Source organism: Centrocercus urophasianus, unplaced genomic scaffold, assembly GCF_019232065.1.
Source record: "Centrocercus urophasianus isolate 14NV4802_14NV808 unplaced genomic scaffold, USGS_Curo_1.0 seq_12, whole genome shotgun sequence".
Classification (NCBI taxonomy): domain Eukaryota; kingdom Metazoa; phylum Chordata; class Aves; order Galliformes; family Phasianidae; genus Centrocercus; species Centrocercus urophasianus.
Genome location: NW_024884364.1, coordinates 67,934,289 through 67,950,882, shown reverse-complemented (window position 1 = coordinate 67,950,882; position 16,594 = coordinate 67,934,289). Strand labels below are relative to the sequence as shown.

The following is a 16,594-nucleotide window of genomic DNA, read 5'->3' as shown; positions in this document are numbered from 1 at the left end:
TCATTTTAAGAGTAGGAAAAAGCAATCCAAGTTCCTGAGTTAGAGTAAGAAATTTTGCCATGGAGAACAGTGTCAAGGAAGCATTAAAGACAATATTAATAGAAAACAATTATTTACATTTGTTGTTGGTCCTTCTTCATTTTCAGCAACACAGCTTTGCAAATTGAAAGATAAATCATTACACTTCACAAGTATTTTTTTTCCAAATTTCTCTTCAAATGGCTTCACTTCTGGTTCAATACCAGAAAAGTCGAGTTTCTTTAAAAAGACAAAAGAAAAGGAAATCTAAGTATGTTGGTTTTCATTTCAAAAGGATCAAGAGAAAAGAAAATAACATGCTTCCTTGTAAGAAGTCTAACCTGTGCATCTGGATCCAAGGCAAAAAGTTTAACTCTGCTTTCACTTTTCAGCTTGATTTCTGCTTCTCTGGTACTCTACCCAAAACAAGAAAAAAGGTCTTAGTATCATATATTAAATGAAGATCCTTCACAATTTCACTCCTGTGTTTTTTGTTTTTTGTTTTTTTCCCCTCTGTGATGTTCAAAGCTTTGAATGCTTTTAATTCATACACTCTTCTCTCTCTGAACTACGAAACTCATAGAATCATGGAATCACCAAGGTTGGAAAAGACCTACAAGATCATGCAGTCCAACTGTCCACCTGACACTAATAGCTCTCACTGCACCATGCACCTCAACACAACGTCTAAGCATTCCTTAAACATCTCCAGGGTCATTGACTCCTCCAACTCCCAGGGCAGCCCATTCCAGCACCAGACCGCTCTCTCAAGGAAATATTTCCTTATGCCCAGCCTGAAGCTCCCCTGGCACAACTTGAGGCCATTCCCTCTAGTCCTAAACTCCTCCTTAGTTTATATTGCTCCATCACACCCAAGTAAAAAATGAGAGACAGTTCCTTTCCTCTTACATCTTTCTCAGTCACCAAAATACAAAAGCCCACCAACACCAGCAGCATGGAAGTTTCCAAATTCATGGAAAGTACATTCCAGTGCAGCTCATGTAGCACATTCTTTCCTTAAACAATAAATAATCTTCAGAAAATGATTTAATTGTAAAAAACAAAGTATGAGTGTAGGTTACCCATTACTCAGAGCTGCAACGAGACCATAATATTTCTCAGTAAGCAACAGGTTAGCTAAGTTAAGAAATGTGATCAGAGGCTCCCCCCTCGACATTTTTTTTGTTGTTTTCTTTTTTTTTCTTTGAGCTTTACTGCCAAATAAGTGGTTTTCCTGTGGGTAGATGAAAACAAAAACAAACCCAAACCTTCCAGAAGACAAAACTCCCACACAGAAAAGTTACTTTGCAGAGCTAGCAGGTACACCTATCTTGACCAGGATTTGTGGAGACCTACATATTAACATTAAAATAAAGGAAGTGGAACAAAATAGAAGGTGAAAACTGGTGTTATGCATAGGCTTCTTTTCCATAAAAAGGTTAGGCATGATTTTTAAAGTCAGAAGAGATTAGAAATGGGCATATCCCTGAGCCAAAATTAACGGGGTTGTAGAGTTGCCATTCCCAGAGCATAGCTAAACAGGAATACAAAGTCATACTTTACGGGCAGGTATCTATCTTTGGATCATCCTGTACTAGTTTAAAAGGTTTTACCAAACCAAAATGCTCATCACTGACCATCAGCTGAATATCTGCATCTGCTTTGTCAGGTTGAAGAAACTTGTAATTTTCGTCAAGAAAAAACAAACAAACAAACAATGAACTACCAGCTCTAATAGCTCAAATCTTATTACAGGCCAATAATAGTGATAAAAAGTGACCTAAAGGATGCATAACAGAAGAGGAACTTTTGAGGTGTGATTTTTAATATGGATGGCTCAGTGGATTTAATTTACTGTGGTCTTTAGTGGGCACAGGAGAAAAAGGCAACAGTTGCTGTGGAAAACACGAATAATACACTCGATTCCAGCAGAGTACTGGCAGATTTTGCTTGTTGAGCAGCTGATCAAGATATACAAGACTAAACCGTGATGAAGCTTAAAGATGACAAGAAGTTAATGAGTACGTCTTGGAAAAAGAATTGTCAATTACAAGAGCTGAAAAGGAAGATGACCTAGTCATAAGAGCAAGATAGAAATTTCTTCAGCTAAAGCATATTAAGTGGTTTTAGATTTGTTAAGCGTTTTACCCAGTAGGGACAAGACAAAAACCTATATATTTTTGATGGGTAGATTCATATGGAGTTGGTCAGAAATCAAGAAATGAGAATGTACTACATATACAGTCATCAACTCTCCCCATAGCTTGGCAGTGACTAATTCAATTTCCTCATTAGCATAACAGGGACAATGCTTTCCTACCTGAAAACATACTAAGAAACATAATGGTTAAGGAGGTGCTTGGCCACACTGATTATGACAGCAACACATGCATTTAAGACCAAGGTCTAGATTCTAGTTGTTTTTTGTTGTTGTTGTTTTTTTAATATTTAATGAAGATTTGGAAAAAAAAAAATCTGTATTTACTCTTGGTACTTAAATTGCAGATAAAAGGAACATGAAGTAGGTAGGACAGAGATTCAGCTATGTGTGTGTACACTACACATTGAAGTGCACAGAACAATCTTATTTAATGTTATAAAATAACAGCTGTTGACTTGAAAAAGGAAGTTTCAGAGATTTACTCACAAGAGTTAAACATTTTCTACGAAAACTGTTTTTCCTCACTGTGAGATGCTCTAAAATCACCCTTGAAAGAATTTCTTTTTCTTCGTAAGGATACGGGGTCAATTATTGTGAGAGTCTCCTCTCAGAACCAACAACAATAACAAAACAACTTATTTAAAAGAAGGCTCAATGCCTTAAAAGTCTTCCATTGGTCAAAAAAAAAAAAAAAAAAAAAAAACAAAAAAACAATCCCCTCTTCCCCCCCAAAAAAACACATACACACATACACACACACACTCACACAAAAACAGAAAAAAAAACACCAACAAGCCAAAAATGATAGTTGAAAAAACAATGCAAGAAAAAATAGAGGACAAAAATCCTCAAAAGAAACATCATTTACATAAAATAATCAAGTTAAGGCGTAAGTAACATAAAAATGCAAGCAGGCAGAAGTTTCCCTGTTCTTCTCAGGCAAAAAAAGGGCAAGTAAAAAATGCATTCGAACAAATAGTAAATGTGAACTTGAATGGGAAAACCAAATAGTTTATTTTGAAGGAAACAGAAATTTAAACAGGTTGCATCCACAGGGAAAAAAAAAAAAAAAAAAGCAAAAAAAAAGCCAGTGCTTAAAGAGCTGAGGAAAATAACATGCTAGAAAAATATTTAGCTTAGAGGGTATGGAAAGGTTATGGAAACAGGAAGCAGCTTTTTTTTTTTTACTAAAATTATATGCAGGTGCTACAGCCCTTCACACCAGAATTCACACCAGAGGTTATATGGAACCTAAGTATTCTGATAGCTTCAACAATAAAGAAAGAAAACTCTTCCATACAGTAAGAACATCTTTTTATATTTGTAACTGAAATTATTTTTCCATAGCCTCACATAACCATGCTGTTTGATACTTACAGCTCTTCCAAGGCAAACTTGATCATATGGCACCAAAATCCCAACTAATTTCCAAATGCAGCTATAGCTAGGGTTAACATAATAGATTTTTGTATGCATGTACAAAGTTGATTATAATATGGTTATACTAAGAACTGTCAAAGAACCAGCTTGGGTGCTAAAAACCCATTACTGTATTCTGAGTTTTTTGATGTACTGGCAAATAGTGAACATCCGTCTTACTGCATGGTCTTGATTTATACCCTGTACTCCTTCGGGACTAGTGACTACGTCAGACAGACCCTCTGAAAAGAACAGGAGAGCATTCTAAAGCATGAACAAAGAGAAAAGCTTCAAAACTGCAAAAAATAGTGCGAAGCTTGGATTCTGCAACTACAATAGAAGAATGTTACTAGCTCCAGTCCCTTCATAATTCAACAAAAATTTCTCCCATAGAGTATTCACAAAACTTACTTATATCACACAAGTCACTAATATAATGAAGTCTGTACATTGGCTATGGAAGAGTAACAATTATTTTCTGTGCACTGCTATTCGATTTTCTTCTTTTTCTATTTCATCTTATTTATTAGACATTGTCACAGTGGAAAAATGTTCACGTTGTCATAAAACATTAGCTGAACAATCTTTTCCAGGGTTTTTTTTTATGGATATGTAATAATGGAAAGGTTTCTAGAGTTTCATCTTAAAGGTAATTCAGGAGTCTACAACACTTTTATAAAAACAAAATTAAAATCCAAGAACTATGCCAACACAGGAAGTACCCATGATTTTGCAGCCTCATTACAAGCACAAGTACTTTAGAACACATTCACATCATTACTGTTATTAAGCTTCTCTATAGTTTAGCATAACTAGATCGTGCATTAGCACTTACCTGTACGCAATAAAACAATACAAATTATGCAGAATATAATAAACTAAAAATGCTGCTTTTAGACAGCATGTAGAGCTGCTTTAAATAAATATTGAAGACACCAGCCAGGTTGTCTTAAAAAAATTTAAAAAATAAATGGAGAAGCTCAATAACTACTTCAATTGACAAGAGCTTTTAAACTACCACAAACAAACTGGAAGGAAACAACTCACCTTTACTGGAAGTTCACATGACTAATTACTATGCTTAGTACTTCATACCCTGGGTAATCATTTACTATATAAATTACCTTTGTAATTTCAGGATAATAACTGTCAAAACTACTTGATGAGCTTTCCATCTTGCTTTGTTCATCATCTGCAATTAAAACACACATTAAAAAAAGACTTCCAAAATTCTGAAGCAAAGCTATTTCTGAGTAGTTTGTTCGTAACTCATATCCTTTCAAAATAACAACATAAACAGGTTGTAGTTGATTCCATCATTTCACTTTGATGCAATGACTTCTTAAAAGATGTAATCACTTACGTAAATTGGTAAACTAGCAGTTATTCCTAATATTACCTGGAAAATAAACATTAGTTTTAATACTAATTTTGATATTTGCGTGATGAAAGAAGATGCTCCGTGAACAAATTTATGTCACTCTTTCTACCATGAACTGCACCTTGGCCTCAAAGCAAGTTCCCTCTGTACAGATTCTGAAGTCTACTCTTCAGTGGTTACTGGAGTTACAAATCAATCATCTTGTTAGCTATAAGCATCTTCTGGTTCTAAGGTGAGTTGGTGGTCACTGACCAAAACGTCCTTCACAAAGCTGTAGGCATCCCCTTTTTTATTTGATTTTGTTGCAAATGTATCGTGTTAAGTTCTGATGATCTTCACCAAAATACATGATAACTAATTTTAAATTCTAAATTTTCCTTAGGCATATAGTGATATCTATAAGTAGATCAACTTCCTATTACCTCTTCAGGATTCTTATGGACAGGCATGCCCTTAGTTCAATACTAGTTTTCTTTCCCCATAAACTCTCAGCACAAAAAACACACAAGAGGACATACAGACTATCCTTTGGTCACCCAACTATTAACTATAATTACACCACAGTCCTTATAGTTGTCTGGCTTATTCACACTTAAAGAGTTCCAATAGAAAATAAGCTACGCCCAAGCAATCTGTATGGGTCCTGTAATGTGGTGATGAAAGTTACATTTAAGTACCTTAAGTTACCACAATGCCTTGTTTTGTCTAGAGACAGACAGAATAGATTATTCCATTTTCACCAGTATTTTATGCTTTTTCAAACAAGTCCCTTCTCAGTTGTCTCTCTTCCTCAAACTACTTTGGTGATGATTCTTCACTATGGGTTCTGTCACCTAGACTTCTGTCAGTCTCAGTATCCTATTCTAGACTTTACACAGGCCAAATCAATAGAGAACTGTGCTATACTGATGTCTAATGGCCAAAATTCTTATTATTACAACAAACAATGAAAAGATGTACAATTTCTTACGACCAAAACAAAGTAAGTTTTAGCAGCCTTTATTTCTGAATGCACGTGTGCAGTCATTGTTGCCAGCATTGTGAGAAACCCTGCTTACCTTCATGAGATTCTCCATTTCTCTTTTCTTGCATTGCAGCCTCAAAGTTAAGCTGAAGGATTTTGTTCAGAGTGTTTATCCATTCTTCCATTTCAAGTTCACTGTCTGCAGCTAAAAGGTAACTACTCTTGTCTTGCATCTTGAGTTCAAATGCAAAACGTCTGACTTTATTGTTCTATAACAAAATAGAAGATCTAACAATGACATCTCTATATTCTACCTACTCACAAATCAAATTAAGCTGTTTTATCCAACAATTCTGCATTTCAGATGTTTTAACAAAAACAGTCTGCATTTTGAACAAGTGCATTACTATAATGCAGCAAAGCAAAAGAAGTTTATCAGAAAAGCTGAAGGAAAACTGCACGATAAGAACTAGAAAACAAAGACTACAAATGTGTTTAGGAACTGTTTTTTTTGTTTGTTGGTTGGTTTGATTGTTTCAAAAACATGAATGAAAGTAGCTGTAGTGGAACTGGCTGAAAATGTAAAGTAAAATAACTTGTGTAAACCTATATACTGTGTAAACTTGCAATACGAATAAATTTACTATAGTTACAGGACTTTTTATATGAAGTGCCTATTAAATATGTATCCAGAAACACTATTGCAATATTTGCAAAAGAAAATCTTCTGTAGACTTGTTGTATCTCTTTGCATAAATTTTCAAACAACTTTATGCTAAAAAAAAAAAATGTATTTTTAAAATATATTTCTATTAAAGTCAACAGAACTCTAAAACCCAATGCTTTTTTCCAGGTATGCTGTGCCCAACAAAACAGTTAAGTAATTTACTGTAAATACATAACAGAATCACAAAAAAAACCCACCTCTTTTCTTTGGCACTTGCTACAGACAAACATTTTTTACCAAAGCCCATAACTTTTTTTAATAAAGAGAAGCACATACAAGTAATGTTATAAAGGTCAAATGAAAGCATCTGGAAGGATGACTGAATTTAATACAATTCCCAAAACACAAATCCCACACAAGAAGCTATGAAAAACATTCTACAGCCCATGTAAGAACAAAATGTAGCTGAACTTAACACTAAATTTTTTTGCAGTCATTACTTTGCCATAATTTCAGGATGCTGTTTTATGCCTTCACCTTAAAATTCTGTTACATATTTTTGAGAAATATTTGACATCAACCAACAACTTCTGCTGCTTTCAGAAACATTTTTCAAATTCAGTGTCTTCCAACTTAAAATCTTGTTCACTGTTTTTGCAGCATATGCAGTTGTCTGTCTGCATAGCAGATGCTTATCTATGACCAAAGTCATCTGTATTTTTTTATTTTTCTAAAATAATTTCACATAACATGCAGAATTAAGAGCAAGCAGAATATTTACAATTACCTGAACCACTCCCATGCATGAATCCAGAAATATAGATCCCTTAGGTTCTTTTGATATTTTTTCATCTTTGTAGAAATTGAGATTATAGGATCCATCACCAAGTTGGATTAAGTGGAAAAATCTTCTTTTAAATGACTAGTGAAAAAAAAAGGTGTAAAGAAAAAGAATTGTAAGACTGTTATTAATCAGTTTCATGTAATAAAACATGGAAGTGCTATTTACAGTCAGTTACAGGAGAAAAGCTTTTACTTGCATGTAACCTAATCAGTATCATTAGAAAACAATGCTGAAATCAGTAATGCATAAGAAAGAATTTTAAAATGAAAAGTCTGCAGTAAGATTTTACTGCATTATCTGAAAGTTTTTTCTACCTCTTGGTATTTATAACTTACTCTACAGCTATTATATGTGAAATAGGTATTTATTGTGATAACCATTGGTTTCTAAATAAAAAGGCAATACAAACAAGAATTTGTACTACATTGCCTCTTTTCTACTATTAACATTCTAGAGTGTAGGTGAGAAAGGTTTTTAAAACACTACATTTCTCTCACCTGCTTAATTTTTAATGCTTTTTTTTTTTAGCTATATTAAAAATGAGAGGCATCTCTCATTCATGCTATGCTATTTTTGTAACAAGTAAAGCACATGAAAATGGACTTCACAAAGGCACAGTGGTATTTTAATAAGGGTGTTCATTATTCATCATGTGTAGGACATTCATAAACTTACTCTCATTGTCACACTGATTGCACTATTCATGTTGCCTTTGTACAGCCATCCTTGTTTTGTTATTCCACCTTTCTGAGACCCAAGAGATGCTGCATCCTGGAGATGAAGGAAGGAAGGAAGGAAAATAAGTTTGGCATCACAGACTGAAACTGTGACATACATCAGCAAATTTCAAAAGTTATTTGTTTTAAGATGGAATAGCTATATTCAAAATGTAATGATAGAAATGCTCTATAAAATTATGAACCTTTCTAATTCTAAATATTTTAATTAAAGAAGAGGGATGAGACTGATCTTGTCTAACTTTTGATATGCAACAAGCTACTTATATACAAGCTACTTATACATATAGATTTTCTCTGTGGCCAGTAGGATGATCCAAATAGACAGATGATTAGAGCTTTAGATAGCCAAATATTAGACAAGATAAATTCCCCTGAGAAGGGCTAAAGATGAAAAGCTCAATAGAATTTACTCTGTAAGCTTTCTTTGTGTATTCTAATCTCATGTTGCAGGAAATATTAGCAATTTTTATTATCAGAAAGAACAATAGAAGACAGCGCTTACCCAAAACTTCAAAAAAGACTTCTCAAACAATTTGCTTTAATACACATTACTTCATTACTTTATTACTTCAGAGACTTTTTTTTAAAATAATTTACAGAGAACTAAGTTCCTGTATTTTTTAATTCATTCTGACCATTTGCATTTCAGAACTCAAGCTTTCTAAGACAAATAAGACCAAATTTGTCAGCAATGGCAAATACAAGAACTGCAGATCCTGTGCGTGTATCAGTCAGCACATGCACTGCCTGTATACCACTTACATCTGCCAGTTCATGGAATTTGGAACTACATCCAGACCCACAGGACATTACTAACACCTGAAAAGTAGTACACTACTATTGAACCAATCAAAATGACAGATTCACAACTTCCACATAATAAGTATTAAATCATCAATTCAAGCAATCATTAAAAGCAGTACCATGCAGGCACTTTACCATTGTTTGTAGTTGAGGTAATCCGTTCTGACACAACAAAAGCATTAATTAATTAGACTTGTAAAGTTTCAACCATCTACAGAAAAAAAACTCTTATCACAACCAATCATTTAAAATCAGCCGTGTCCAATTGAAAACAAGGCCACAAAAAATTCCTCAACTGCCATCATCTACTTCTTCTAAGTGCTTTCCTCAGTTATTAAGAGAAAGTAGCACAGAAAGTAGTAACATGAGTGACACAGTCATGAGTTTAACAGCTGAACCAAATTTTGAATAATATTCATTGGTTTCTAGAATTAAAACAAGAAACACTCCGTAAGACATTCCTAGTTGATTTATTTACAGCTTATTTATTCTGTCTAGCTTGCATATTTATAGGCATATGCACAAGTGAACTTCAAAAAACTGCTAACTGAAGGCAAAAGTTGTGTCAACCCATTCCTGCAAAAATTATAGTCTGCCTGAAAGGAAATGAGGTCCAGCAAAGGTGACATAGTTGCCAGCTTTCATAACACCTGACAGGTGTCCTAGAAGCAAGGACTAAAAGTACTAAATTTTCACATGCCTCCATGAATCTCTCTCTTTAAGCAGTGCAGCCTACTTGTTTCACATCTTCAGTTCATTAGTCCTTCACTCTGTTCTTCATTACCCAATTCTTGTTGCTCCACAATCCATAGAATCATAGAATCATAGAATCACCAAGGTTGGCAAAGACCTAAAAGATCACCCAGTCCAACCGTTCACCTATTCCCAACAGCTCCCACTAAACCATGTCCCTCAACACAACATCCAGCCTTTCCTTGAACACCCCCAGGCTCGGTCACTCCACCACCTCCCTGGGCAGTCCATTCCAGTGCCTGACCACCCTTTCTGAGAAGTAATACTTCCTCATGTCCAGCCTGAATCTCCCCTGCCGTAGCTTGAAGCCATTCCCCCTGGTCCTATCACTAATGACACGAGAGAAGAGGCCGACCCCCAGCTCACTACAACCTCCCTTCAGGAAGTTATAGAGAGCAATGAGGTCTCCCCTGAGCCTCCTCGATACAGATCCAGATACAAAGAAGACAACTGAAGACACTGGGTTTACAATTATGCTTCTCCTGCTACACTGGTGGGAGTTACCCCCTCAGAAAGGATGGTTTAAAACCACAAGTTCAAGAAGATGAAGTGATTATGAGATTGTCAGAACTTGGTTCTGTACAGCACGTCATTTAATTATGAAATTAGATCCTTAGTTTCGTAAGCCACAAAAGGACCACCTGATATGACAAGAATTCCTTCATTACCTGCGTTACTAAAAATTCAGATTTGTCTCTGTTAAGACTTTTCCAGTTCAAAGTCTCTGAAGTGCACTGTTTACCAGCTCTGCTGAACTGCACGATACTTCCTAACAGCAAAACTGAGCATCATTTGGGCCCCTCTAGTTACACCATTACTACAAAGTAGAATTCTTGCCTACAAGCCAAAAAGCTACCAAATTTTTCCAGGCTACCATCTGTTAATACAAAATAACACAAAGCTCACAGTCATTAACACACTACTTTCACAGTGAAAACATACTTCCTGTTCCCAGCTGATAAGTTAATTTCCTTATTTTTATTACTGCTGGACATTATGCTTCACATTTTAATGATCTTTCCCCACTGACACTGCTTCAAAATTTATTCCAACAGTGACTGTTTCAATAAAAACAACTCCTTATCTGAACCCTCATAACCCTGGCTGATTTAAAAAATTCCATTTATAAACATTAACTTGATGGCTCTATAGTATGAATTACATTTGCAAAGGTAATTCTACCCTTTGTAAAAGGGTAAAGTAAACCTTTATCTGTTTTTCCTCCAGTTTTAACCACCTTGTCTTTCTCTATCATTCCCTTAATAAATCACCTTTCAAAAAATCTACAGAGAAAAAAAAAAGACAGAACACCTTTCAATTTAAGATTTGCACATCTGCTTTTTGGCAAACAAATATGTAAGTACTTGAAAGAAAGCAACTGTTCCGTTTTTGAAATTATTAGAATATTTTTAAAAATGCATCACTTTAACCAGCAAGATATTCTTCCGTGGAGGAAACAATCTGTTTCCCTCATCCTATTTCCATTAATCTCTTTTCTTCTGATTACACTTTAAGTTCCTCCACAAAGAGAAGCTGATCTCTTCTCTAGCAACTATTAACTCTGGAAGAGCTCTGATGTTACTGTCTGCTCTAACAGGAAATTGGGCAGAATGAAACAGGAGGTCCCCCTGCTTACATCTACATTACATGGAAGAAATGTACTACCTGGCAATACTCATGCGATCCATTTTTTCAGTACTTAACACATTCTAGCCATAACCATATTTGCTACTAACAATTACAGTAAATCCTACCTTCATCTACATTGTTGTGTTTTTTTTCCCCCTGCTTAACTCACTGTTTTGTTTCTGTTAGCATGAATGTGGTAATATTTCTGACAAGTCTTCTTAAATTCAGTATCACAGAATCACAGAATGGCCCAGGTTGGAAGGGAGCTCAAGGATCATAAATCTCCAACCCCCCTGCCACATGCAGGGCCACCAACCTTCCCAACAGAGAGCATCACTATTCTCATCTTACAAACTGGAAAACCTGGGATACAGATACATGAAGTTATCTGTCCGTCCAAATATCACAGTGCACATTAACAGTAACAACAGAGAAATGGCATCCTGAGACTCTTTGGAAATCTCCCCATTCAGACACAGTTCCTCAACTACATTTTCATATTTAATCCGAGAAAACTTGTAAGTAGTTCTCTTTATTTCACAAGCAGCAGTTCTGAACACAAGGAATTTATAAACAAAGTAATTATCAAGGATAAAAGCTGCAAAAATCATTTTATTTTGATTTTGATTCTTTTTTTTTTTTCAGTGATGCAAGAGTTCAAGTACTCTTAAGAAAAGGGAGAACTGGCTTCTTACCAGTTCGTGTTCTGAAACAGGGTGTGGAAAAACTAAACAAATCATACAAATAACAGAAACAGTTATTGAATAAAGTCTTCCACATTCAAAACATAGTGGAAAACTACTTGAGAGTATAGGTACCTCTGGCTTCCCTACACCAATGACAAAAAATGAAAACGCATAGGACTTTAATAAAGACTAATGAAGATTCTAATAAAACTTCATTAGTTTGCATTTTCACCACATATTTTCAGAACTTATCCCGCATCCAAGTTTTTATCAATCTAATTTTAACTCAGACTATATTGTCACGTATTCTATATTGATGGGCATCCGTCAGCATGCACTTGCAGGTCGGAACAGGTTCACCTATAATTTTACTCAACTCTGCACAGAAACAATATAAATAGACTTTATGAAAGCTCCAAGATGATTCTTCACCACTGTTGAAAAGCTTCTACATTTTCAACATCTGTCAGAACTTGTTTTACTCATAGTAGGATCTCAGGAATAAAGGGCAATTTCAAACAAGGTACAGTAACTACTTCCTCCCCCCTAAATCATGCTGTTCAATGCACTGGCTGGTTTTACTCACTGACATCAACACTTAACTTATAACCTCTGCTTTCCCTATCTCAACATTCTTCAGTGAACACAGAATAAAGGAATTACTATCATCTCACCTCGTCTTTATCTGCTTCTTCATCCACTTCATACAAATGCACTGGAAGCTTCTCCGGTTTTGTCACTTTACTAGGAAAGAAAACGTTTCTAAGATTCTAGAAATTTGGTGGTTGGTTATACATTCCTTACGCCAAAAAACAAACATGTCATTTCCCTAGCTGAAGAGGAAGAAGTACAAGAATATCTGGCTAAATCTCTCTCTCCTATCCTGCAATTTTCCTAACTTGCACAACTGGTCACACTCTTTCTATTGTTCTGCTAGCTGCTGTCCCTTTGTATAACTGAGGAGAAACAAATGCCTTCTTGTTTGCTGCAATCCTAACATCTTAGGTGCAATAATTATCATCTGCAACAAACTACAATGCAAAAGGTCATCTGGACTTAGGAAGGGAAAATCAAATGAGAGCAAAAGCAATGCTGTTGCTGTGTTTGTCTGTCATTCTAAAAGGTACATTTTAGAAATAAATTTAAAAAAAGAACAGTGGAAGCTCCTCCTTCTCCATCTCTCTGTCAAAAAACTATTCCCTCTGTCAAAATGCTTTCTGGAACGTGAAGGAAGACATCAGAAGACCTATCTATGTGCCATAAATATAGCAAAGCTATTCGCTAATGCGATAATATCTCCCAGTGAAATCAAATCATCTTCATATAAACTTTAAATAAAACCTTTGCTCCAACAATTTCTACAGCTTTTATTAACAATTAATGCAAACATAAAAATGAATATCAGTCATTAGAAGCAAAACTGAATTTGATCAAATATGTAGAACTAAAAAAAGAGAACTAAATCAGTAATTTTTCCTTTGCACTGAAAGCACATCTAAATCTGCAATTCTATTTTTATCCAAGAACTTCGCTGAAAGAGGCACATAACATCACTAAGCAGCTGTGAGCTTACGTGATATTTATTGCATGCCTGTATCAAGGATGAGCATACACACACAAAAAAAACTAGTCCATTTTAAACTATTTTTCATTGAATACAGGTTTAAATATAGAAAAAAATGAACATGATTTCACAAAAGCAATGCTCAGGTTTCTTCTTGGATTTCTAGACAACCCTTAAAACACTGTCTGCCTGTTAAGGTATATATATAAGGTTGTATATACAGAGTATTAACACAACATTTGAAAATACATGTGTCCACCTCTCTTGGTTAATAGTCTATAATTATTTGTCTAGTCTAGGTTCTATTCCTTAAGCTCCTAAGGAGAACTCTAAAAGCGACCTCTGAAACTATAGAAACAAGAAATCACCATTTTACCATTGAGTTTCATCTATTACATAAGTTTGTTTCTATTCTGTTACTTACAAACTGTCAGTGACAGAAATTCTTGTCCTCCCTATGAATAAGGCAATGTTACTGCAGTACCTTCCCAGAAAATGGTAAAACAAGATCTTAAAACTTCATGTTCCATATTAATGTCATTTTAGAAATCTTTATTGTCTTTACTAAACATTGGTATAGCATATAACTGGTTACACACACCAAATTTAAGTCTGTATTATATCAATGGCTAACATACTTACTTTGGAAGCTGTCGAAACTCTGCTGAGTAATCTTCATATTTATAGTTAACAACGTGCCAGTCTGAATTGTAGGTTCTGATGCACTATGTTAATGGAAACCAAATATCAATATTAATTGGAAAACAATCAACTCTATACCAGCATTCCCTAGACACACACACCAAAAAAACCTTCTCAGATATGGCTGTTTATGAACTATTATGATTATGCAGTGATCTTTGAAAATTCTGTACACTCCCTTTCTTTTGCAATGCTGCTTTTTGTAATAAGTGATGTCTATATGGTAATATCCTATTGAAACATGTATCACATAAAACCAGAAAATGGAAAATACATTCAGCTTCTGGATTAACCACCTTCAGTTGTCTGAAAAGTTAAAGCAGCATTTCACTGCAGCTGAAAACATGACTGACTCTTCAGAAAGCTCAGCCTTACAGGACAGATGGATTACTAAAATAGAATATTGAATTTTTCATGCACTTTGATGGAGAAAATAAAAACTCCTTTCTCTTAGATTTATGCTTAACATGCTTTCAGCTGTTGAAAAGCAATCGCCCTGGACTTGGACACAGGAAATACCGTCTCACTCCACCCATATTGCTAAAACATAAAAGTACTGATTTATCTTGGCTTTGAATGAAGTAACATAAAACTGACAAAATCTGTTGTTAGAAGTCATGCAGCACAGAATCTTGTGCTCCATTAACAGATTTACATGCACACAAATACTGCATCTAACAGTTCGAAAACATTTTCTTTCTATTTCAAATATTAAATATTTGTAAAGCAGTTTGTTCTGCAGAAAATCATTGAAATTCTTGAATTCCCTACAGCATTCCTCCCTCCTTGTGTATCACTTTCAGATTTATCTTTGAATTATTTGGATTAAGTATTAATGGTAGCTATCACTGAGGAGAAACCACTTGAAGGTTTAGAACAGATTTAGCTATTTGAAACTGTCAGCTTCGTTAAAATTACAACAGACACACACTTGTTGCTTCAGGTGTTAAAACACAAGCTTGAAGTATATTAGTAAAAAAAAACAGTAGATAATATAAAAAAGACAGAAATTGGAAGCCTTTTGTTCCTAAGAGGCCTCAACAAGACAGAAAGTGTCTTGTGTTAACAGTCAGAACTAAGGGAATGCCAACACAAAAAAATGGTTAAAAGAAACTGAGTTTGAGAATGTGCTTTTTTTTTTACACGTAGCATAGAAACTGAGAATGAAGGATTAATTTTGGACTCCACAAGCATTAATACTATGAATACCTCCGTTCCAACAAACAATGGGATTACTGTGAATAAATTGAGAATGTCTGGAATTAAACAGTTTAACATAAAAAAGTAAGCCACATTGATTCATTCCAGTTCAGTAATGCCATCAATATTGTGCATGCACATCACCCATATTCAACTGGCAAAGTCAAAAGCATAAAAGTAAAAGAAGGTGGGAGTAGAACCATCCTCAAAAATCAGTGATACAAGCAACACTACTCACAGCTATCCTGTAATCCTTTTCTAGCCACTGAAGGAGAAAATACTTGTTTTTTCCTGGAAATTTTTCCTTGACAAAACTAGAGAACTAGTTTTCAAAACAAAATATTGAGAGCTAAATGGCAACATTTCTTTTTTCAGGTTATTTTTTTTTCTGATTTTTTTTTTTTTAAACAATAAATGAAGCAGTATAAATTCAGGTCAGGTGTAATATTGTTATTAGACACAAAAACAGAAGGTTCCGGTTTTACCTCAGTAACAAATAAGCTCTGAGCTTCCTTCTCTGCATTTTCAGGAACTGTTGAGTGAATGTATCGACTCTGTCGTTTCAATAACGCTGTCTGATAAATAACAACAACAAAATCAATGACACTTGCAAGTAAAGGAAGACAATACAGTGTGACAACACTCAAGTTATATTGCTATAGACAGCAGAGAAGCTGAGCAGCAAACATCCTGTGAATACAGGAAAGGAGAGCAGCCACTTAATAAGAATTTAGTTCCATTCAAACATCAGCTACTTGTTCCTTCCCTCACAGCAAGAACAAGGTGACAAGATTGGAATCAGGAAGAATTAGATGCCATAAAGAGGTGTTTTCCTCTACTATGACAACATTGACAAGAAAATACTGGTAAAAATAATTCCTCCTTGACAGTGTAACTTCAATATTTTGTAGACATTAGAGTAGCGCTATTGCTACATACAAAAACTATTGCTTAGGAAAATAGCAACTTCACGCCAAAATAAGAATGATAGTTCAATTGCAGATCTCAGCTGGCCAAAAAAAAAAAAAAAAAAAAAGAAAAAAAAAAAAAAAAAAAAAAAAA

The 16,594-nt window shown here is 34.8% G+C and overlaps 1 protein-coding gene across 4 annotated transcripts in view; it reads right to left on the bottom strand.

Moving 5' to 3' along the window:
- The window catches only part of DOCK9 (dedicator of cytokinesis 9), an 87,683-nt gene that overhangs the window by 58,727 nt on the left and 12,362 nt on the right, over positions 1-16,594 (bottom strand). For all 4 annotated transcript variants that reach the window (XM_042809551.1, XM_042809550.1, XM_042809548.1 and 1 more), the window contains exons 3-11: positions 16,018-16,107; positions 14,273-14,355; positions 12,741-12,810; positions 8,130-8,225; positions 7,398-7,532; positions 6,038-6,212; positions 4,723-4,790; positions 360-434; positions 118-258 (exon numbers count right to left, since the gene is read on the bottom strand). In XM_042809551.1, the coding sequence (XP_042665485.1) occupies positions 118-258; positions 360-434; positions 4,723-4,790; positions 6,038-6,212; positions 7,398-7,532; positions 8,130-8,225; positions 12,741-12,810; positions 14,273-14,355; positions 16,018-16,107 (933 nt within the window). The remainder of the gene's footprint in view (positions 1-117; positions 259-359; positions 435-4,722; positions 4,791-6,037; positions 6,213-7,397; positions 7,533-8,129; positions 8,226-12,740; positions 12,811-14,272; positions 14,356-16,017; positions 16,108-16,594) is intronic.